The sequence below is a fragment of the Leptonotus elevatus genome, chromosome 4 (assembly GCF_054856555.1).
Source record: "Leptonotus elevatus isolate MCC_2025b chromosome 4, RoL_Lele_1.0, whole genome shotgun sequence".
Lineage (NCBI taxonomy): Eukaryota > Metazoa > Chordata > Actinopteri > Syngnathiformes > Syngnathidae > Leptonotus > Leptonotus elevatus.
This window is the reverse complement of record NC_141242.1, coordinates 22,862,341-22,887,152: the sequence shown is the minus strand read 5'-3', so window position 1 is coordinate 22,887,152 and position 24,812 is coordinate 22,862,341. Positions and strand designations below refer to the sequence as shown.

General features: G+C 40.1%; 1 protein-coding gene across 2 annotated transcripts; it reads left to right on the top strand.

The window, feature by feature from the left end:
- The first annotated feature begins 684 nt into the window (after positions 1–684).
- LOC147176054 (uncharacterized) lies at positions 685–24,371 on the top strand. 2 transcript variants are annotated; one of them, XM_086073545.1, is made up of 15 exons: positions 685–702; positions 4,598–4,960; positions 9,920–9,995; positions 10,286–10,870; positions 13,071–13,387; positions 13,475–13,634; positions 14,033–14,278; positions 14,505–14,580; positions 14,671–14,837; positions 15,676–15,779; positions 18,719–18,829; positions 18,891–18,961; positions 19,081–19,179; positions 19,849–19,950; positions 21,350–24,371. In XM_086073545.1, exons 2-14 carry the CDS (start codon positions 4,889–4,891, stop codon positions 19,919–19,921), a joined length of 2,157 nt encoding a protein of 718 aa, XP_085929671.1. In that variant the 5' UTR covers positions 685–702; positions 4,598–4,888; the 3' UTR covers positions 19,922–19,950; positions 21,350–24,371. The 2 variants fall into 2 exon arrangements, with proteins under 2 accessions (XP_085929671.1, XP_085929670.1); XM_086073544.1 differs by having other exon boundaries at positions 686–702; positions 13,071–13,634.
- The last annotated feature ends 441 nt before the right edge of the window (positions 24,372–24,812 follow it).

Here is a 24,812-nt window from a genome sequence, read left to right as displayed (position 1 = left end):
ATTTTCGAATAGCAGCCTCGCGATCTTTAAAACACCCAAAATCTCAAGAGTTAAATTCTTTCTCTTCTTATTTTTTAACGGCGATTGGAATCTGTTGTTGCATTACCGCCACCTGTCGCGTTTTCTCTCTGTCTCTGTCTCTCTCTCTCTGTCTGTCTGTCTGTCTGTCTGTCTCTCTGTCTCTCTCTCTCTCTCTCTCTCTCTCTCTCTCTCTCTCTCTCTCTCTCTCTCTCTCTCTCTCTCTCTCTCTCCCCAATTTCATCCCCACCAGCTGTTTCTAGTTACCACTGCCAATTAATTGGTTTGGGGACGCCTTAAAAGAGACTTTGGATTAGCTATGCAATTGCAGACAGGCTCCTTTGAAAGTTATTTGCTGTGCTCCAAGCAGGTAAGCAAAGTGTTTGTTGGCCGTTTTGAACCGCCCCCCTTTAACTATATGTATATGTATATGTATATGTATATGTATATGTATATGTATATGTATATGTATATGTATATGTGTATGTCCTTGCAGACATATCCTGACATCATTCCCTGTCCCCTCCACCAGTGTTATGTAAGTAATTTTGTTGCGTATGTGATCAAATGTACAGTGGACATGTTTGCGTGGTGGTAAAATGTTTTTTATTTTTTTATATATCATCAGGATGTGGATTTCATGTCTGCTGATTGGAAGCATAATCTGTAATCTTTTACAAAAAGGTATGATTACTTTTTGTTCTCTCAATGCTAGTGCTTTGGTTTTTATCCTAATTTTTATTTTTTTTAGATTATGGTTCTTGTGCTGCTCCCCCATTAGTTTACTCATCTGAGAAGGGTTATTGGCCAAATGTCTATGATCCATCCCAGTTGCATGCTCTAAGTGCCAGTTCCAATGCTGAGCCTGCTGGTCAAGAAAGCCAAAACGCACCTGCAGGAGATGCTCTTCAGCGTGCTGGTTTGGCGCAGTGGGCTGCTGTTTACCCTGGCACTAGTCTCGCTGACCGGTACGATGGTGCGTCCCCAGACCTGAATGCGTTTGCACCACCTGCTCCCCCACTAGTTTACTCATCTGAGAAGGGTTATTGGCCAAATGTCTATGATCCATCCCAGTTGCATGCTCCTCTAAGTGCCAGTTACAATGCTGAGCCTGCTGGTCAAGAAAGCCAAAACGCACCTGCAGGAGATTATCTTCAGCGTGCTGGTTTGGCGCAGTGGGCTGCTGCTTACCCTGGCACTAGTCTCTCTGACCGGTACGATGGTGCGTCCCCAGACCTGAATGAGTTTGTACCACCTCAGCCGGATCAACAATGGCAAGCCGCTAGCACTTATGATGCCAGAGATGAACGCAATAAGCCAGTCTTCAGTCATGTATCTCACCTAGAGCCAGTCTACTCCTTTGACTCTGGTTCAAGATACAAACGAGGAAGAGTTGTGTTTGCTCAAACTCGTTACTTCCCTGGTGAGCCCGTTTATCCCTTTGGGCCATTCAAACAGCATTTTGGCAAATATTGGAAGAGACCTGCTAAAACTGGAAGGTTTGGTGGCTTTTGAAAAGGTCCTGCTGGTAAGACTTAAACTAACTGCACAATTCATAGTCGGTCTGACACTAATTTAGTGTTTGTTTGTTTTTCCCTCGCTTTCCTTCTCCAGGTCTGGTGTTCAAAGGACTGACTGCAGCTTCTGTCTCCTGGAGGGCTGTTTCTTGGAATGCCAGTACAGTCTAAATAAAAGAACTTAATAAAACACAACTATTTGGGTTTGTAGATGCATGCCCGATGAGCTGGCGTCTTTAGTGGCTTATTTGGTGCTATTTCCTTGCTTTATTTTTGCTACAAGAGGTTGATCCACAATTTTAGAAGAGTAGATCATTAATGCTAAATGATGCAATGCTTAAAAAATAAATGGGTTGAGCACTAACTTATGCAGCTTTATGTCTGCTTGCGGTGAGTACAGACTGTCCTTCTCATTCTATTTCTGCCAGTATCACGCAGTAGCGGCCCTAGCCAGTTTTACCTAGGGTGGCGGGAGGTTCACTTGGGCGGGCAGACATTATAACCCTAATGCACAGACACATTTCCAATTCAGGGTTCATTTTCTGTATTTTGTGGCAAGTTTTATGTTAGAAGTTGAGCTGTAACCCAGGCCTTGTAGACTATGTAATCACAATTCTCAACTAGGGGTGCCACAAATGATTATTTTGCTTGACTAGTCACTGATATCCAATAAATTGACTAATCTGATCATGGGTAAATTGCAAACTGTTCTTGCATAACAATTGGCTTCAACTTAAAGGTTGAATTTTTTAAAGTTGCTTTATGCTGAAAATATAATTTTAAAAAATGCCTCTGCACACTCCCTTCTCCACATACATACACAATGCACGCATGATGTCACATCTGCAGACAGACGGTGGGAAATTTGAACCCGAATCCAGTCTGAAAGCTATTGGTCAGTAACTCAGTACACTTGCAGGAGTACCCATTGTGAACAGCTAAGGTGTTAATTAGAAGATGTTTGAGTCATAAATGGTCAAATAAAAAGGCTAATATATTACATAAAATATATTTTTGGGCTAATGTCTACATTGAGCACCTTTAAGCTAAAACGTAAGAAACCTTGCCATGATTTCTGACATGCTTATGATGGTGCATGTAGTGGACCAAACATGGACGAGGATAACGTTAACTTTATCTGCCATTTTTAAATTTAGTCTCAGTTTTAGTCCAGTTTCAATCACGCTGGTTAGTTTTTACCATAGTCAACCTCATCCCATTTTTATTTAGTCAATTTTTAGTCTATAAATCTAGCATTTTAGTCTATTTTAGTCCAGGAAAACGTAATTTGATTAGTCTAATATTAGTCAACATTTTAATATAATTTGTCAGGATAATAATTTTAACCCTGTGTTTTTTTGTCAGCAGATTATATCGAACATTTCGGATCTAAAACTATTTTACATACAATTTTCTCAACAAGTGGCTACTATGGCTCCATGCTTATGAGCTAGTAAATTAGCTAGCATTAGTTAGCGGTCGGATTAACATTATTGTTGGAACGTTACAATTGTTGGATTAATGTTATGTTATAACTATATTTTACTTATTTTTTTAACCATTCACCATGAATCCACCTCCCCTCTGACCCATGTGTTTTTGCATGTTGCACTCGCTAGCTGCAGATTTGAAAGAGGGGGGTCACATGACAGACATATTAGCACAGACAAGATTTTACAAAATCATAATTTTCATCTTGTTTTTGTTCAGGAGCTAAAATGTCCATAGATTTTAGTCCAGTTTTTATTAAATGAAGTACATTTTTGTCTCGTCTTCATTCGTCGGCAAAAATGCATACTGATTTAGTCCCAGTTATTGTTTATTAATGAGGATTTTAGTCAGTGACAAATGCGTGTTGATCAAATAAATTTTGTTTAGTTTTAGATAAGGACACAGGCCCTTCAATTTTAGACAAAATAATTTTAATCAAATCATAGAAAAACTATAACAAAAATTCCAACATCAAATAATAGCTAATTTTTTTGGCCCAATTTAAAAGAGGTCAACTAAACATAACACAACTCAAACTGGACTGATCTTCAAACAAACAACTCAGGTGGCTTAGACCAACCTAAATGAATGCAAATCAAGCAAAATTACCAACTTAATTCAATGGGAAAAAATCAACAAAAATAAATAACACTAACAAGTGAGAACTAAAGTGCATTTAAACCAAATTAACAGAGAGAAATACCCCAAACAAACCATTAAACAAGCACATTCCCCCCTCCAGTCTTAAACAGTGGCAGGTGCCAGATCTCATTCCACCTTTCGGCCTGGTTGCTTCCTTCAAACAAACAAAAAATGCAGTAAATATTCAGACAAATATTACCTAAAGTGAAGTTAGAAAACACGCGTCCAAACAAAACTAAGGACTTATGTTAACTGAAAATATTAAATATTTACCGGAGCAAATTCAAACAATACTAACACTATGGTGGTGGTAATGGTATCCACCACAGTGTAACTTCAAATGGAGACACTGTCCTTAACATTTTTGGCTTTAAATGGTAAGTGCGTTTTAAAATGGAACCAAAACCGATACACTGTGCTAGAGAGAGCTTGTGGAGGAATATACAGTAACTGCGCATAAGTGACTTTCACTAGAGGCAGTATCATCCAGGGTACAATATAATGTGAGAACTTAGAGAGGTTGGGGAGTGGTAGATTTGTGACCATGTGGGGGTCACTACAGCCTTGAAGTGCCGTGGTCTTGACTTCAACCGAACTGGACCACTCTGCTTTGATGTCAAACATGTTTGTTGCTCAGCATCCCTACTTAATTTCATTCATTATTTTGTGAAGGGATATTTGTCCTTCAAGGCATTCGGTACGGTGTACTCTTGTTTAACAGATCAACACTCACAGTGATTTCTGCTTACGGGACGCAGCATAAGCAGATGGAAGAGCTGATGATGTCATGCCTTGTGATGATTGGTTGGTTATGACCTCCTCTCCTCCCCCTTTTCTCCCCGTTTGCCTTCTTTTAACCGTCCATCCTCATTCACCTCATCGATCTACATCATCCACCCACTCTTCTCTCTCTATTTCCCATTTTACAGCCGTCTCTCTATCGCTCGAGTCTGCTCTGCTCCTGCCAGGAAGATGATGGTGACGATGATGATGTGAGAATGAGCCTGGCCAATGATCAAGCATGAAGGGAGTACAAGGGGTGTGTCCAGCTGTCTAGCTTGAGGCTGATTCAGGAGTCAGAGAAGGAAGAAGGGGAGAGAGAATCTGGGAGGTGGAAAAGACGGAGAACCTTCACCGGTTTAAAACGGGGAGAAGAGGAGGAGGAGGAGGAGGGAGGGTGGAGGCTCTCACCGCTCCACGGGGGCTCAATCTGTGCTGTCATGGACAAATATCGACCAAAGAGGCCCACTACGCTAGCTCTAATGACACAACGACCACAAGCCGGCACCCAGGTAGGGATTAGGGATGGGTCCACCCTTGTGATTTGTCAGTCATTGAAATGAGCTGAGGGAATATGTGTCTGTTTGTGTGTGTGTGTGTGTGTGTGTGAGAGAGAGAGAGAGAGAGAGAGAGAGAGAGAGAGAGAGAGAGAGAGAGAGAGAGAGAGAATGGGTGGATCCTTTACTTAGAAACAAGCATCATTAGTCCAAACTGCATGTATTAGTGTGTCGTGTGATGCTGTCTTCATCATGGTACAGCAATGCCTGTTTTTGTGTCCGTCTTTGCCGTCTGTTGTATGTGTGCACAGTTTCTGAAAAACATTAGAAATTTACCAGCAGCGGCCATTGAAAAGGCATTGTACTTTTTTTTTTTAATATATATATTTGTGGCAAATTCACACAAATGCATCATGTTGTCGCTGTAGCAGGTCAGTGCATAATATGTTATTTTAATAACCTCAACAGGAACATACACGTACTGCACAGTACAAGACATGCATACAAGCCAAGCCAAGCCAGCTGACTCATAGTTTCATGAAGAATATATAAACAAGTTTATAATTTGCAAGGGTTCAGTGATGAGAAGTGTTAGTAGGCCAGACCTAGCAGGAGCAGTACCCCTTTAAATGAGCTGCATCCTGTTTACGGTGTCAGTTCGTATCAGAGTGGAGTCATCTCACCGCAACATCCCTTCAGCATCAGCATCAGCATCCAAGTTTCTCTAAAAACATGTTCTGTCACTCCATGCAAGAATAGTAATGGACAAAATGTGTTTAGATCGTGTACGGAATGCAAACTCTGGTGGCGGTAGTTCAATCTGTAAAGACTTGCCATTTGAACAGAGGGCCTAACCCAGACACTTTTGATTGACTTATTTATTAGTTGCATGCATTTTTTATGATGAACGATAACATAGATATACATAAAATCCTTCAATGCCAGGTACATATTTCTTTCTATATATCTGTCTCGAGAGAGGGGGCGTAGAAGGAGAGAGAGAGAGACAGACAGACAGGTTTTTTTCCCATGTGGTATGGTAAAGGAGGGTCTGAAAATGGCTGGCACTGAATGAGTTTAATGTTACATTCCAGGAAGGTGGGAAGTCGGATTTATCCCACTCATATTGTGCCAGTTGCAACCTCAAAGTGTTTCAGATTCAGGAGAAAGTAAACAGCAAAGATGGCTGATTCCGATAAATTGTTTTTTGTTTTGGTTAGTTCAATCATTCTCAAACAAGGGGATGGACCCTCAGTTGGCGCTGTGCGATGCTAGAAGAGGGGCGAGTGACCCAAAGGAAAACTTTTTTTCCCGCCTGCAGCAAAGCGGAATTGCACATCCACTACAGTAGATGGCAGTGGCATCCTCATTTGTGTGTGCAAGGAGTATTAGCATCTCTGCAGAGGTGTACTTACAACAATTTTATAGACAAATGATGCTATTTATAGTCATGGTGGAAAGTTGAGGGGGCGTGAATTATTTTCTTTGGGACGTAACAAAAAATAATTGAGAAGCACTGGAATCAAAACACATTTTGAACTCTAGCAAACCTTCCTTCATAATTTCCTTTATATAACTGTCATACATTTGACCGCATAACTTGAGGGAGCTAGTGGTATATCTTCACGTAGTCAGTACAAATCACAGCATTATGTGAAGTTATATGGAGTAACTCAATTAATTTAATAATGAATATAGATAAATATGTTTCTAATCTTGTAAATTATGTTTGTCCATTCATGGTCTGTGTCCCCTTGGGGGTCGCCACTGTCGAGTGGCATCAGATTGAAGTCGGTTGGCGAATACTTTTTTTCTCCAACTTTGCGACTTGGACCTCCCAGTTGCATTCCACTTTTCTTTGTCAGAGGTTAGAAAAGTCAGACTGCCTACCTTTGGGGAATGCGCCATAAGAATTTGTTACACTTTAAACTTGGCATTTTCTTTAAGGCTACCTTTGTAGCCTTATTTGCACTGCAGATAGATATGGAAACACAAAGTACATAAATGTGTTGGTGGAGTCTAAAAACCTGTCTATGAAAATAAAGGTCAACAGTTATGTTGCGTGTTTCTTGACAAGAACTGTAGGCATGAGTATATTCAGGAGACTTTAATGTGACTTGATTACTGCAGCCTTGATGAGAAACTGAGCTCATTGGACCACAAGGACATGCAGTATTGCCAATTAACTATTGTGTCATTACTGACATTGTCTGTGACAGAAAAAATCAAATACAGTAGTAAAAAAATGTTGCACATCTGTAGAACAGAATACTTTTAAAGCACGATCCTGGTGAAACATATGGGTTGAAAATTGAAGCAAGGAGAGTGCAGTGGTACAATGGTTTTGACCTCTGCTATTTTTAAGCATATTGGATTGGATGTCTTCAGTCGGGGTTGATATCACTCAAAATCAATAATGGTTTTTTTTTGCACCGAGATGAAATGAATAATAATCGCATAATTTTATTTTGTGAAAGATTTGACATTTGCTTCAAGACAACTGGAATACCTGTTTCACATTAAATTGAATAGTAGGATTTGCATGTTTTAAGTAAATGAATAATAATTCACAAAGTCACCCGATTATTGTGATTGTAGTTGCAGCGGTCTGGAATTGTATTGCGCCATATTGGGATGTGCTGCTAGCACTGTATTACAGATAATGATTTCCATTTATTGATTTATTTTATAATTGAAAAATTTGTCTTTTTAAATTTAGAAATACATATTGTATAGAAAAAAAAATGTTTGCATGTATAAATAGGATTCCGGACCCGTTTATGAACAACATAACCCAATCAAGTGTTTTTCTTCATACAGTTACTTCAGAGCTTGCTATAGAGTCAGCTTTTGACATCTCTCATGGCCAAAAGCTATGAGTGCCTGCTATAAACTTTGTCCTCCGTAGCCACTGAGCCAACTGGACTGACCCCAGGATCTGCATTAGCCAGATCACACATACTACCACTTGCTGAAACACAAAAAAAATGAAACAAATGTAAAACAATACTTAATTCTTTGTAGTGAGTCTGACACCCCCCCCCCCCCCCCCACACACACACACAGATTGATTCTCAGGAAATTCGTTGTTTATGTTACAATCTCACAATTATTTTCATACTATATTATTCGTACTTGTAATGATTTCCGGAATAAACGGATAGGGGATCCCACAAACACAGAGACACAAAGGGTGTGGATTGACAAATTAAATTTGACAACACAAAGCGCTGGACAAAGCCAGGAGAAAAACAGTTAACAAAAGTCGCTTGCAAATTATGCAAGGAAAATAAAGTAACAAAAATTCACCCGAGGGCTGTAGAATTGCACAACACGAATAAGAAAAAACAAAATACAAAACAAGCTACATAAAGCAGATAAACTAAAAGCGCAATAAGCCGAAGAAACAACAACATAAAACTACGTGTCAAAAGACTCACGTGAGAAACTGGAAACAAAAAACAAAGCTAGCGATAGGAATTTGGAACACGAGGTCAGAATAAAGCTCTTGGGCGAGGACGTAGCAAGGTCAATACTCTAGCAAGGAGTATCAGCAGTTCCAGTCCTTATAAAGCGATTTGTGAATGAGAAATAGGTGCGATGCTGGAGGACACGCCCCACTACTCAATCAGAGACTGAAAAAAACAAAAACACAACGCAATGAAAGCACAACCATAACAGTACTTTTAAAAACAATGAGTTATGCTAAATGCTAAAATTACAGTTATAGTATGTGACTGGTTATTGTTATTGTCATATTTTATTCTCAGCCCAACACCATAGCAACACTCTTTAAGGAGTCGTCTGACTGTAAAATCCAAGTACAAAAGAGAGGTTAGCAATGGCTCTTTTAGGCTTGATTAACCCTATTCTGTTTTTATGTTACAGCATCTAGTACTTTCAGTGTAATCATGTAGACAGTTGTAAATAGGTGTTATATATCACAGAATTATAAAACAAAGCTGCAGTTATTTTTGGTTGTTTGTTGTTGTTTTGATTTGCAAAGACTGCAAAATCTTGTTTTCCCCCAATGGAATAAATACTAAATCTGGAGTGGGACTCATTTTCAGCCCCTGTTAACATTAAATGTTATAATGAAGATGTATAATTTTACCCTTAATGTACTAATCTAAAATAGATTAATATTTAACGGACTGACGCTAACTTCACGATTGCCCCGCAGCAACAGGTACATTAAAGAACGTCACATAAAACATTCATAGCAAAATACTGTGGTGAAAAACAGACTCAGTTTAATCATAGCAATGTGCTTGCATACATTTGCACATGAATTCGATTGACACTACTTACTGGGTCATTTTGTTCAAAACAATCCAAAAAATGTGTGTTTTGTACAAAACAACCCAGGAAGTAGCGGATCGGTCCATGTTTAAAGCAAATTGGTTTATTTATTGACCCAGGTTTTTAGTGTGTACAAAAACACTTGTAAACGGTGTTTACTGGGGTATTTTGTAGGGCCTGACTGATTAATTGGCCGGTTTAACGGTTTATGACCCTTATTTGGCCAATGTGTGTCGATTGTTTTTACCGGTACCTTTATTTATTCTAACCATTTACTGTACAGAAATTGTAGACAACATAACAGTAGACTAGCAGGCTGAATGAATACAGAATAACATGTATCATTTTGCAAGTTACAAAGTACAAAAATGTATATGTTGTTTTTGTTATTGACTATTCAAAGGACAATTGTCATTCCAAGCTAAATTATCTGAACTTTTGTCAGGTTTTCTTGGGAGAGCTTTCGGTACTTTGGTTTATTTGAGAGGTGTAATGGTATTGAGATTATGGAGAAAGGCAACACACGTGATGCACATCAACGCAACTGTAGTAAAATAACATTTTGTTCATCTTTGTGAACAACATGTGTCATTGTATGGTGGTGATAATTGTTATACTGAATTATGTTGTTCACTCTCACACTACAACTCTTTTCTCATAATTTCTCCCCAGGACACCATTAACAACAATTCTTTAGGGAAGAAGGACAGTTGGAAGGACTCCCGATCTTCATCTTCACACATTACAGGTAAGGACACTCTGTGTGGAAAAATGGAAACAGAATAGAACGTAACAGTATTTTGTAAATCAGCAGTCATGTAATAACTTTGCGACAATAATCGCCATGAACCTTACATTAGTTGCTTATAGTGCAAGTTACCGAAATTATATTAGATAAAGATCCCTGTCCCAACAAAGTAATCTAAAGAATGGGTGGAAATCAAGACTATTTTCTTGTGTATGGCTTTACCAGACCTTTCCCAATTTCCACATGAGGTTACCTAATAAATAATCTGATGCTTTCCTTTGTGTTTTAAGGGGATCAAACACAACCTGTTAGCCAATCAAAAGCAGAGGACAAAGTCCGACCCTGCACCCGCCGCCCAGCCCCTAAACCTCCATCTGCCAATGGGACCAACAGCAGAGCCAGCACTCAAGCTGCAGTTAGAGACGCGCGGGCTCGACCACGAGAAAAACAGCCGCAAGGAGCCACGCATACTCAGTCCGATAGCATGCCTAGGAGCCAACGGAGAGGGGGGGCAGCAGGAGCAGGAAGAGGTAGAGGGGGAGGGAGAGGAACAGTTGCGATGCGAGAGAGGAGCTTGGGGGACATCAGAGGGAAGGATGGAGTGGCATCAGGGAGGGAAGAACGAAGAGGTGGAAGACTGTGTGATGAATCCAAAGGGAAGGAGAAAGAGAAAACCATAAATCAAAGAGTGAAAGAAGCAAATGGACTTAAAAGCTCAGGCTCAGATGGGAGGGGAAAACTCTGTGCCAAAAAGGCTAACCTGGGTGGAAGGGGGAAGCCCAACAACTCGCTCCCTAACCAGGTTTACCTGACAGCCATGGTGGTCCCACGCACACCTGTAGCACCAAGGAAAGAGGACAAGACCCAGGTCCAAGGTAATAGTTCATCTATGACTTCAAATTGAGGATTTGCTTTATTGGTGTGTTAACTTCTTATGCAAGACACTTGATCATTAATAATCACTATATAACAAATTTAAATTGATTGATTAATATTGTGTTTGTGAAATATGAATTAAGCAGCATAATTCACTAATTTTTATCCGTCTTGGGGGCGGCCACTTGCTGTCAATTGAAAATAACATCACAGTGCCAAAGGCTCAGTTAAGCACCAATCACAGCTTACCTGCTTTCTGGGTTTGGTCATTATATTTTTCCTTCAATGTGAATCTAAACATTTTTATTCTGATTACTTTTAACTCATTAACTCCCAGCCATTTTCACTGAAGCAAACCCCTTCTCTCCCAGCTGTTTTACTGGATTTTGGCTGATTTTGCAACGGCCACAGAATATTGTGTTCTATTGCTATAAAAACATAGAACCTACTAAAAGAAAGATTTGAGTCTCTTCTTTCATCAGGAAAAAAACTTATATTTCTATCTGTTTCCTTTTTGCGTCAATTAGCATTATAATATAGCTAAATTTCATCATTATTCACAAATCTGTTTAAAACAATGGGGAAAGAGCCTTTTTTCAACATGGCTCTGGTTGATCTCTTCTACTTTGCTGCCACCTGCTGGCCGTTTTGTTTTGTAATAACTACATTTGCTTTAAGCAACCTCTTCAGGTCAGAGGCTAAATCAAAGCCTTCTGTATGCTGTAGCATAAAAAACATAAATGGCAATATTTAAAATAGAACGTTTTTGTCATGTTTGGGTTCTGTTTTTCCTTGTGTGTCTCCCTTGGTCTTGTTAAGTGTAATCCTGCCCTTCCTCGTGTCAACCAATCAGTGCCCTCAGCCACTTGTGTCTTGCCCCAGGTGTGTCTTGTTGTGTCATTATTGTTTGTGTGTATTTAGTCTCCTGTCTCCCCTTGTCTGCGTCGGTTCATTGTCATTTTCCTCCTGTCATGCTGCCGTTTTTTTGCCTTGTTGTCCTCCCCACGTTTTGTTTTACTGCCATTTTGAGTTGGCTTTTGTTTTGAATAATTAAATTCCTTTTTTTGTACATCACCTCTGCCTCCTTGCCCTGCTTCCCTGCGTTTGGGTCCTCCACCAAACTTTACCCTCATGATAGATTTTATACGTTTTTGGGAGAAAATTAGTTAGGGGGATAAAAGAAAATAGTCTCCTTATATAAAAAGTCACATTGATCTAGCTGATAAATGATCCACCAACTGGTTTGGGGATTACTGCCACAAAAGGCACCAACTAATTTAGGGCCACAACTCCAATGGTAATAGAGACATGGCCCACTCACTCACTGTCCCCCGCCACCCACGGAACATGGTCAAACATCTGCCCATACGGACACTCTTGTTGTTGAACATGTTGTTTGTTATGGACAATCTGTGCGTAGAGAAATCCAATAACAAAGAAAGCACTACTTGGGTGAGACAGTCCTCTAATAAATACAACCACATAGGTTGTTACATATTTTAGTTTAGCGACCTCTATCGGCCATGTCAAATCCAAAACTGAGACTTGAACCCGAACCCGCTATTTGTCCAGTGATTGCTTTAGTGTTGACTGCATTTTTTCTTAGTGTTGACTAAATTTTTCGGTCTACAATCTCACTGTGCCTTTTCTTAATCTCAACCATTAGTGTCTTATGTAAAGACATCAAGTGGCAGTGTTAGTGTTGACTACATGTTTTCTTAGTGTTGACTACGTTTTGTAACGGTCTACAACCTCACTGCCTTTTTCCTAATCTCAACCATTAGTGTCCCATGTAAAGACGTAACGTGTACTGTACAACCTCACTAAAAGCCTCATCCTAACCCCAACCATTAGTCAGACGGCGAATTGACACACATGTCAACACTAAAAATGAACAGTAAGCTCATTACTGGGCAGTTAGCTCAGTAAGATAGACGTTAGTCTTTCGACCAGAGGATCTGGTTTAGAGTCTAGTTTTGTATTTTTTTTGCTATGGCCAATAGAGGTTGCTAAACTACAATATGTAACACTAGTGACGACCAATGTGGTTGTTATTGTTGGAGGACTTGTTGACTTGGGTTCAGAACATGGCGCCTATAACACCTTCTCAATAAAAATTGTCTTGTAATATAATAAAAAATATTTATCAATATTCATATCTTCATAAGCTAATCTTTGTTTATTTGCTTGTTTTCCTAGGCCAGAACCATGACAGGAAAACTGTTCGTTCCCAGTCTAGCAGTGAGGGGGCTTCCAACAGAATGTCCCTCAGCTCAGACACTGAGGGACCTCTACCAGAACCTCAACATCCCCCTGTATCCAATCGAGCAAACCCAGATATCCACGAAGAAGAAGGGGAGTGTGCATTTTCCACTCAGAAAACCCAAAGTACAGAATCCTGCCCTGAAATTGATGCAAAATCAGAGAAGACCCAGTCAAAAACGAAGCCTGCGCATGGAAAGGATGATAATGTGACTAAGGCTGAGAGCACCAAATCTGTCTCTCAGGGAGGTCTTGTAAGCGCACAAACTGCACCAAAGAGTGATGCACCTGCACTGTTAAATTATGACTCTGTTAAATACACTCTGGTGGTTGATAAACAGGCTCAACTGGAAGTGGTTGGAGTCAAGGACTGCTTGCACAGTAAGAGTGGACACAATGATGACAGTGATGCAGAGACGGTCTATCAGTCAGCCAATGAGGAGGAAGACCCTGAGTATCAAGAGGAGAGGAAAAGGAAAGAAGAAGAAGCAAGGACACAAGGTGAGACATTTTTAATTCAAACTCGTGTGAGGAATTTTCATTCATCCGTCTGCTTTCTAGTGGTTAGCATGTCAGTTTGGAGGTTTGGGGTTCAAATCTCTGCTCTGGCCATCGCGTGGCGTATGCATGTTCTCCCTATGCTTGCGTGCAGTTTCTTCAGACTAGATGGATGAATGGATGGATGGGTGGACGGATGGATGGAGGTTTTTATGTGCTTCAAAGCCAAATGTAGCAACATAAAACAATCATTTTGAGGCCAAAAGAATGTAGCTTAAAGGCATGCTATTTTCATCAATGTTTGTCATTCAGATTCCCATTTTTTAGGAGTTTGAAAGTACTGTACACCAAAAGTATTAATTAAGTAGATCTGATTAGTTTCTGTGTTTTTCTTCTCCAAGGGAGGAGGAAAGAAGAAGAAGTGAAAAGAAAGGAGGAGGAGAAGCGAAAGATGAAAGAAGAAGACTTGAGGAGGCGGCGGGAGGAGGAAGGGAAGAGGAGGAGGGAGGTGGTGGCGAGGGTCAGCAAGCAGCCCAAAATGTCAACCAAAATATCAGACCAAGAGGAGTCTAATGGGGGGAGAGCAAGTGCTCCAAGAAGCAAGAAGTTCCTCAACCTGTTTTCTTCTGACGACTACAGTTCCACTGGTTTGTTACTATTTGTACTGTGGTAATTTTTTTTATCACTGAATAAAATATAGTAACAAGCCAAGCATTTCAAATGTGATATTAATGTGCAAAATTAAATGTGATGAAACGTGATAGAATGACATTGTCCTAAATTATCGAGTCTCTTAAAGACCTGATGTGGGTTGGATAAATATGGTAAAACAGAAAGGTGATCATGTGTATGATATGGATCCATATTTTTCAGGTGCTGGCTCATTTGGTGTGTTTTCTTGTGTTTTGGATGGAGTGGAAAAACAGCAAAGCCACAGAGCTGTGTACAGGTCAACACATTTGCATGTGAACTTTCTGACTGCTGGCCTGTGTCAATCAAAACATTGGACTGAAATGTGTTGCTCTTTCTCCATGATTAGATTTGTTCCCCGTCATTCTGATGAGCTGTACCTGGAGACAGATGACCCAGTCTTAATTCTCAACCAGTCTGAGGATCTGTGGTGTCAGGGTTACAACATGAGGACCGGAGCTACTGGAATCTTTCCTGCCTTTTATGCTGTCAGGTTAACCAAAAATACTAACAAAGGTGAAAAATGTAATAGAAATGTTTCTGTCTATATTAGTCTTGACATGGGAGTAGTATTAATTTAGTGCAATTAGTGGTACAGTGGCCATTGGTTTTTACTGTACTATCGTCTCAAAGCAAGTAGGTGACTTATTTTAATCTCTCAGTTCAGCCTGGAGTTCATACTGTTTATACCATATGTTAAAGTTGTGTTTCTCAACCTTCAGAGCCAAGGAACATATTTTACATTTTAAAGATCTTGAAATTGTTGTCACCATACAGCGGCTATTCATCCCCCTTCAATTTTTCAACATTTTGGCACAGTACGACAACAAACAAATATATTTCATTGACATTTTTATGTGAAAGTTTAACACAAAGTGAAACAAAGTGGATATCTTATTTCAAACTTGTTTTACAACAACAACAAAATGACATTTAGGGTGTGCAAAAGTATTCAGCACCCCCCATCCCCCTGTTTTGCAAGGAGGAATGGGCAAACATTTCACTTACTAAAAGTGCAAAACTGATAGAGACATACCACAAAAGACTTGGAGCTGTAATTAAAAGTACTAATTCAGGGGGGTACTTTTGCAAGGCGCTGTATGTCATTGGCATTGATAGATGAACAAGGATATAATATTTGCAGTAAATAAATAATAATTTTTGGGTTAACACTGGACTGATAGAAAATACCCCATTACTGTTCCATGATGCTGGCAAGTGGCAACCCATGCTACATAACTCTTGTTCTCCTTTAAGAGAGAAATTTAGAGGATTTAACTCCTGCTTGTCTTCTAGACTGAATGATAAAATATTTCTCTCTCTCTCTCTGTCTCTCTGTCTGTCTCTCTCTCAGGACAAAAGGATGGTTTGATTGAGCAGTTCCTGGTGCGATTTTTAGGTTCTGTTCAAGTCCCCATCCACAAAGGCAGTGCTGTGCTGTGTGCTGCTATGCGCAAGGTATACAAATACAAATGTACATTAGTACAGTACAGTACAATAGCCAATAGATACCGGTATATGTATCCTATCCACCCATCATTTTTTCCCTACGACTTGTCTTGACTGACAAGGGACTCATGAAGCTGGAGCCTATCCCAGCTGACATCAGGCGAAAGGTGACAGGGCATATAAATTCTGTAATAAGTAAATCCTAAATCCCATCTTCTTATTTTCCTTTTGGCTTTTCCCTTCAGGAGTCGTCACAGCGAATCAGTTGCCTCCATCTAACCCTGTCCTGTGCATCCTCTGCTCTAACACCACCGACCTTCATCCAGAAACCTCCTCTTTGGTCTTCCTCTAGACCTTCTGCCTGGCATTTGGAAATTCAGCATCTTTCTGCCAATATAGTCACTATCTCTCCTCTGGACATGTCCAAACCATCTCAGTCTGGCCTCTCTGACTTGATCTCCAAAGCCTCTAACATGTGCTGTCCCTCTGATTTACTCATTCCTGATTCTATCCATCCTGGTCACTCCCAAAGAGAACCTCAGCATCGTCATCTCTCCCTCCTGTCTTTTTCTCAGTGGCACTGTCTCCAGACCAAACAACATTGCTGGTCTCACCACAGTTTATAAACCTTTCCTTTCATTTGAGCTGAAACTCTTCACACCTGACACTTTTCTCCACCCGTTCCAGCCTGCCTGCACACGCTTCATCACTTATTTTCCACACTCTGCATTGCTCTGGACTGTTGACCCTAAATACTTAAATTCCTCCACGTTCTTGGTCTCTTCTCCCTGTAACCTCACTCTTCCACTTGGGTCCCTCCCATTCACACACAGATACTCCGTCTTGCTACGACTAACCTTAATTCTCCTCCTTTCCAGGGCAAACCTCCACGCCCCTAGCTTCTCCTCCATCTGTTCGCTGCTCTCACTACAGATCACAATGTCATCTGCAAACATCATAGTCCATGGAGATTCCTGTCTAACCTTGTCTGTCATCCTGTCATTACCATAGCAAACAAGAAGGGGCTCAGAGCTGATCTCTGATGTAGTCCCACTTCCACTTTGAACTCCTCCGTCACACTTACAGCACACCTCACCACTGTCTTACAGTCCTCATACATGTCCTGCACTACTTGAACATACTTCTTTGCTACTCCAGACTTCCTCATACAAAACCACAGTTCCTCTATGGGCACCCTGTCGTAAGCTTTCTCCAGATCTACAAAGACACAATGCAGCTCCTTCTGACCTTCTCTGTACTTCTCTATCAACATCCTCAAAGCAAATATTGCATCTGTGGTACTCTTTTTTTTGGCATGAAACCATATTGCTGCTCACAAATGTTCACCTCTGCCCTCAGTCTAGCTTCAACTACTCTTTCCTCTTTCTCATAGCTTTATTGTGTGGCTCATCAGCTTTATTCCTCCGTAGTTGCCACAACTCTGCGCGTCTCCCTTGTTCTTAAAAATGGGCACCTACACACTTCTCCCCTATTCCTCAGGCATCTTCTCACTATCTAAGATTCTGTTGAACAACCTAGTCAGAAATTCTACTGCTACCTCTCCTAGACACTTCCATACCTCCACAAGTATATCATCAGGACCAAGTGCCTTTCCACACTTCATCCTCTTCAATGCCCTTCTCACTTCATCCTTACTAATCTTTGCTTCTTCCTGGTCCACAACAGTCACCTCTTCTATTCTTCGTTCTCTGTCATTTTCCTCATTCATCAACTCTTCAAAGTACTCTTTCCATCTTCCCATCACACTACTGGCATCTGTCAATACACTTCCATCCCTATCCTTTATTACCCTAACCTGTTGCACATCCTTCCCTTCTCTGTCTCTTTGCCTTGCCAACCTGTATAGATCAGTCTCTCCCTCCTTATTGTCCAACCTAGCATACAAGTCATCGTAAGCCTTTTGTTTGGCTACTTCTACTTTCACCTTACGCTGCATTTCCCTGTACTCCTGTCTACTTTCTTCAGTCCTCTCAGTGTCCCACTTCTTCTTAGCTAACCTCTTTCTCTAGATCCATTTCTCCACCTCCTCATTCTACTACCAAGTCTCCTTATCTCCTTCCCTTCCAGAAGACACACCAAGGACTGTCCTATCTGTCTCCCTGATCACATCTGGTGTAGTTGTCCAGTCATCTGGAAGCACCTCCTGACCATCCATAGCCCGTCTCAACTCCTTCCTGAAAATCATACAGCACTCTTCCTTTTTCAGCTTCCACCATTTCGTCCTCTTCTCTGTCTTTGCCGTCTTTGTCTTCCTCACCACCAGAGTCATCCTACAGACTACCATCCTGTGCTGTCATGCTACGCTCTCACTTACCACTACTTTGCATTAGCTGATCTCCTTCAGATTACACCGTCTACACAAGATGTAGTCTACCTGTGTACTCCTACCTCCATTCTTGTAGGTCACCCTATGTTCCTGCCTCTTCTGGAAGAAAGTATTCACGACAGCCATTTCCATTCTTTTTGCAAAGTCAACCACCATCTGTCCTTCTGTGTTCCTCTCCTGGATACCAAACTTGCCCATCACCTCTTATCACCTCTGTTTCCTGCACCAACTTTTCTATTGAAGTCTGCACCAATGACAACTCTCTCACTTAAATCCCATAATACTGTATAATTCTAAAAGTGAGAAACTGATCCACATGGTACATTTGGTATGAACATTTTACAAGGCTTTTTCTATATTTCTCTTTTTGAATGATTGTTATTATCGTCTTCATTTGATTTGGTGATTCTTTTATTCGAAGAACTTGTGGATTTAAAACTTAAGCTATAAAATCCTAGATCGTAGCCATTCACTTGCTTTACAATTTGCAGGAAACAAAAACTTCAGCTTTGGTGAATACTTCTTAATTATTATTTTTTTTAACTGCAGGTAAGGCTCTTCATACAAGTTAAGACTGACATCAGAACTCATGTGCTAACAGGTTGCATATAACAGGCGATTAGCAGGGCAGCCTCCCTCGGTCTGCGTGGTTGATGTCAGTGTGAAGGGTGTGAAGATCAGCGTCCAGGACCAGTGTCAGTCTGCTCACAGGGTATGTCCACAATAACAACTGATCACTTTTTGTGCATTTATACTCTTTGTCTCTCTTTCAGGGAGACCAGTGTTTCAATTTCTTCAATTTGAAGAACATCTCATTCTGTGGCTGTCATCCAAAACATAGCAAGTAAGTGGAACTAATGAGTTACCATAACTGCATTACAAAAGTCATCAGTTGAACATTGTCTTATCAGTGTCAATTGATTTCTATGTTCTCTGCATGTGACCATAATTATTGTACTGCAGGTACTTTGGTTTCATCACCAAACATCCTGACCAACAGCGCTTTGCCTGTCATGTAATGATGGCAGACTCAACTTTACATCCTCTGGCTATGTCAGTAGGGTAAGCTGTTTTCTATTCTGCTCTGTCTTGCACATTATGCATCGTCCACTTCAGTTTTTCCAATTTGCATTAGTTCTTCGCGATACTATAATTTACTGACCATTTTCGAGTACTGTATTGCAGTCTTTCAAAACAAAACAAGTATTTAAAGTGGAAGTCAACCTTAAACATTTATTGACAATAATGATATTACATTTTTGGAATGTGAGTTATGAAGCAAAATCCAGCTGTTTTTATCCATCTTACGGGGCGGCCATTTTGCCACTTGCTGTCAACTGAAGATGACATCAATGTTGTCAGGGCTCAGGCAACGACCAATCACAGCTCACCTGTTTTCTGAAGCTGCGTTGTGATTGTTTGTTACCTGAGACCTGAGCAACATTGGTGTCATCTTAAGTCGACGACAGCAAGTGGCAAAATGGCCGCCCCTGAGATGTATAAAAACGGCTGGATTTTGCTGCTTAACTCATATTCCACTAACGCAATATTAAACAAATAACATATTTAGACTAGTGGGGCTGCATAGAACATATTATTGTCCCCCCCAAAAAATTGGGTTGACTTCTCTTTTAGAGGTAGGATTCTAAGATGCTGATGTTACACTTGTCTTTTATAACTATGAAACCAAATGAAATTTGGAATTGATCGTGCATCCTTTCTGTTTTACAGGAAGGCCTTCCAGCAGTATTACAAGGAACACATTGGCTACTCGTGTCCTACTGAAGACATCTTCATTGAATAACGCTTCTTTTTGCTTCAAGCAACAGTCCAGTATGTCTTATATATATTATTGGTGTGCATGTGCAAGTCATCCATTCTATTTATTTAGATTATCAATCACCTAGACTAGTGGTGCCCAACCTTTTTTGACTTTCAAGTTGCCAACCGCTCAAAATCGACCAGTTCAGTGTTACATAGCCACAAACCTTCTTCAGACTGCAGTAGCTAACCGCACAACACTAGACTTCACATTGCTCTCTCTGCTCCTCACTCACACACACACACACATGCACGCACACACGTACGTACACACGCACGCCATTATGAGCAATAGCCATAACTGACCCTAACATAAATGAGGAAAGAAAAAAAAAGATTAAAAAAAACCCCCAGCAGATTATTGCCTACTTTAGTGGGAGACTTGACGCTGGAGGGCGGAGAAATCTCTACGGTAGGCAGGGCAAGGCAGATTTATATATAACGTATTTCATACACAAGATAACTCAATGTGCATAGACTGAGAACTATGAAGTACTCAACTGTGGAGATAGAGGGTGCGTTCAGAAATTTACTCTGATGCCCTAACACAACTGTGAGAGCAGTGTGTTCGGAGAGGCAGAGCGCTTCCCTCCCATTAATTTCTAAACGTAGCCTGCTATGCTATAAAGCAATCAGCAACTCATGCTTGAACTGTTTCCATCTGTACTTTCTGATGCTCTGGGCACTCTGTGTTCCCTGCTGGAACGGCACTCCTTTTTTGTGGCACTCTAAATAACCGGACAATGTTCAGAGTTTCTGAATGGTCTGAGTGTGAGCAGAGCACCGTTTCCGAACACACCCATAGCGTTAAACTGTTTTTCTTTTAATTTTTACCGATTTGGGGGGGGGGGGGGGGGGGGCTGGCATGAGTCTCCCCTCTACAACTATATGAAAACTGGAGCACTTTTGTTCACATCAGTATTTCATCCAGCACAATTGTAACATTCAGTTAGCTAGCTAGCTATGGCTACATCTCAAAAATGGATCTTCACTTCGATAGTCCACAGGCCAGGCCACTGTAGAGCATCTTGTTGTCGGCGTAGCCAATTTAGAATGCCTTGTTGTCACTTCACAGAAAAGCCCCACAATGATGTGGGATAAACTGCAGCATTGGAGATTTTAAGCGCATATTTTTTGTGGCTCAAACATGTAGTTATGTGTAGGCATAGGTAAGATGCTAGATAAGTAGGTTTACTTGGCTAAGTAGACCGCCTATGGATTAATGAGAAAAGGATATTGGATTCTAACAAGATTTGTTAGTGAGTTGACAATGGTTCTGTGGTGTGTTTAGAAGAAATGTGTTTTCACTTTACAGGGACTTTAAGTGTATCTTTCAGCAAAGGAAGTGATTTGCGTTATAAACTAAAAACCATGTGATCACTTGTCATTCATTTACAACTCTTACATTTAGGGACTACGAGACAGTTTGAACAGAAGAAGCCTTTTGGAAAACAGGGGAAGCATCTTCAACCACAAAGAAGAAGTCCAGTTGCCTTGGAGGCAGTCTTGGTGGGGGATTGCGCCACAAACTGGACCACCTCGATGACAAATGTGAGACTGCTTGCATGTTTGATTTCCTTCTCGTCTGTATCCACATACAGGCAATTACTCTTGCCTGTAGCTACTTTATGTCACAGAGAGATGTCAAGATGGAAGTTTGGACCACACGTGAACCATCCACAATTGTAACGTACAACATACCTGCCCTGGACCACACATACTCAAAACAGAATGTACTTTATGACTAAGACTACTTAAAACGACAACAAAATACTGTTTGGTTGATCAAAAGAGACAATTTAGTGACAAGAAATGTGGGCAAGAATTTCAGATCAATGCATTCCATCAGTCGGTCAGACAGATCTGACCCTTTAATCATGTATGAATAAATACAAGTCACAGCCACAATAGAAGCTCTGTGAGCCACCTTTAACTGATCTATTTACATTCATATTGACGCTAATTGTATGTGTGGTTGTGCACTTGAACAAATCTGTGTTCCTTTAGTTCCCATATTCTACATTTTTATATCTATCTTTTTTCTTTTGACTAAAATGGCAGTTTGCTTTGCTGTAATAGATTCTTGAAAGCACACATTCACAGTTGATCTTAAAAAGTGGTCAAACTGCAATTGGAGATTTGAATGAGGCATGAAGTGTGCATCTGTCCTTAGCAAGACTCCTGCATCACTTGTCTGTAGTGTTTTGAGTAAAGGCAAGTCAACTCCTTGTGCCTCTCTCTTCTCAGTCAGCAAATTGTCTTCTTCATCGATTCAGCACAGCAAACAAGGGCTTCTTATTAACAACTTCCAGATGCTGTTTAAAAGCTAGCGCTAGTGTATCATAAAGTAATGGCCCTGCTTGTTTCTTTGCACATACTGTATGACAAAGTGTTTAAAAAGAACATATAAGAAAGTAAAACTGTTTATCTTATAACTCCAAGACAATCTATGCTTGTCCAACTGTTTCCAGATTAGTTGTCAGTAATATTCCTAACTAGGGGTTGCACGATTTGATTTACGTAGAAGAGACACAAAAGCATTGATGTGGGCGGGGACGATGCTTGAAACCTGGCCTTGTTTTGGACCCATCACAGCAGCGGGTTCTGCATAGTGGGAATTTGCCATGTTTGCAATAATGAGGGACCTTCTCCTACAGTGGAATAATTTGCCACTCTCCTTCCAATAAGATTGTGCAAAAATGTCAAAATTGTACATGAGCTCTGCTTTCTCCGCTAACACCCCCCCACACACACACACTTTACAAAAGCCACACATTCCGAAAATAGAAGACAATTTCAATCAATGAAGGTACTGGACCAGTTCAGCACACTCATTTCACCTCTGCCTCCTCTTCAAGTCAAAAACACGTGATTAGCGACTTGTCAATGTCATGCTTGAAAAACGATATTGTGGAGTTGTAAAGGTAACAAATTGACTGGTCTTAACAACCCGTATTCCCGGCATCCATGTGTCTTTAAGATCTCTACTGTGACGAGGCCCAGGTGTTCTGTGCAATCTAGTGTAACGTTCAAAACTGCAGCCTGTTGTCTTATCAGTCGACATCACCCTCCTCAGCTCACATGATCTTAGTTTGTTGTTTCCTGCTTAAATGTGATCAGAGTAATTATTGCACCTGCCTTAGGGAGAGTGATGAATTCATCAACCAGAAGAACGTGAGTTTCAATGTGTCCTGTGATTGAGAACACAAGCTGATGAGCTACGTATCGGATTTAAGCAGGAAATGTACGTTGAAGTGTTTTATGCAAAAAGAGTGCCTATTTATTTTCTTATATGATGATTTCTGTTCTGTCTGTATTTACTGTTGTCTTCAGATGAGTATCATATTTGCACAGCTTGATATTAATTGGTTCACTAATATAGCTACCATGGCTATTTCAGATGGAAAAAAATGGTAATAAAGTCAGCAAACCTCAGGGTTTAAGCTCAAGATAGAATTTTGAAGTAAAATAGAACGAAAAGTTACACAATTAACAAATTCTAAACTTAAGGAAAAAAATGGAGATTTTAATCATTTCCATGCCAAATATTCCATCTGCAGTGAACGTTGTTTTGTCCACTACAAAGTCTCATCTCTTCATTTAAGCATCTTAGGGATCAATTGTATATAATTATCAATATACATAGAGACTGTATGTTTGTATAGAAGTTATTATTCTATACTGGAGGTTTGACCAAAACGTGAAGAAACGCTGCATGATATTGATGTTGACTTATGCACAGACTGGCGCTGATGATGATGGTTATTCTTGTCAATAAAACACATTCACAACAGCAGAAACGATATCTTCATTTTTACGATATCACATGCTAACTGGACACAACATTATAACTGCTTGCACAAGCTTTTTTTCTTTAATATAATGTCTATACAAAGATCTAATACAGTATGAATTAATTTGGCCTGATAGCACTTGTCTTAGTGGCTATAATTTAGGAATGCTGCTTACCTAACCCAAATGTCAGAAACAAGTCTCAGTTATGACATTGTGCAGTTCTACATAATTGCAAACCACAACCACTGTCTATAATAAATGTATGACGCCTGTCGCTTTTCCAACATTGTCAACCAAAACTGAACATAATTTTTGTCAGCCGCAAAAATGGCATTCAAAAATTATTCGTCTGATTGCAAAAAACACATACAATTAAATAAGTGTATTTTCACAGTTATTAGCTAATTTAGCTTTTTTTAAATTTACTTAACAGCGTTACCATTTACGTTTTAAAAAAACATGCAACATGATTGTAAAATTTTTTTCCTTCTCAGTATGAGCAATGCGCACCATGCTAATAAACGAGAGAAGCTATTTTGTGTGCATTTGTTTTTCTTTCCCCCCAGTATGCCAAGTTATTAAAAGGGTACCACACTGTATACAACTGCTGTATCAATAAAAAATAAATGCTTTTCCTACATTTGATTCTTTTTTTTTTTTTTACTTTTACTGTACCGGTTTTGAATCATGCAAGCAGTGGTACATGCTGGATAAATGACACTGGGATACGGAAGCGTTTTGTATAGGATAATCCATTTTCTTACTATTTTCTTAATATGTAAATAAAACCAATAGTTATCAGCCCTTCTTACTACAGATAATCAGTGGAATTTTGCTAATCTGAAGTGTAAACTGTGGACAAAAAAAAACTTGACGTGCTAGAAAAATAACAGCAAATTTTTGAATCAGCATGCCAGTTTTAGTTGTAATTAGCATAAAAATCTAACTCAACAGAATCCCACCCCCTAATTGTTCCCCTGTGTTAAAATTAAAAAGGGCATCCAGCCTGAAAATTGTGCCGAATAAATTGCGTGAGTGGCTCGTGACAACACCTGATGGGACAAACCAAAAGTTGCAAA

Excerpts from the sequence above, each read along its gene's own strand:
- LOC147176054 (XM_086073544.1), top strand. The coding sequence starts at position 4,889 with ATGGACAAATATCGACCAAAGAGGCCCACTACGCTAGCTCTAATGACA. Across the intron at positions 9,996-10,285 it reads TTCATCTTCACACATTACAG|GGGATCAAACACAACCTGTT; the intron begins GTAAGGACACTC and ends TTGTGTTTTAAG. Across the intron at positions 18,962-19,080 it reads TGTCATCCAAAACATAGCAA|GTACTTTGGTTTCATCACCA; the intron begins GTAAGTGGAACT and ends ATTGTACTGCAG.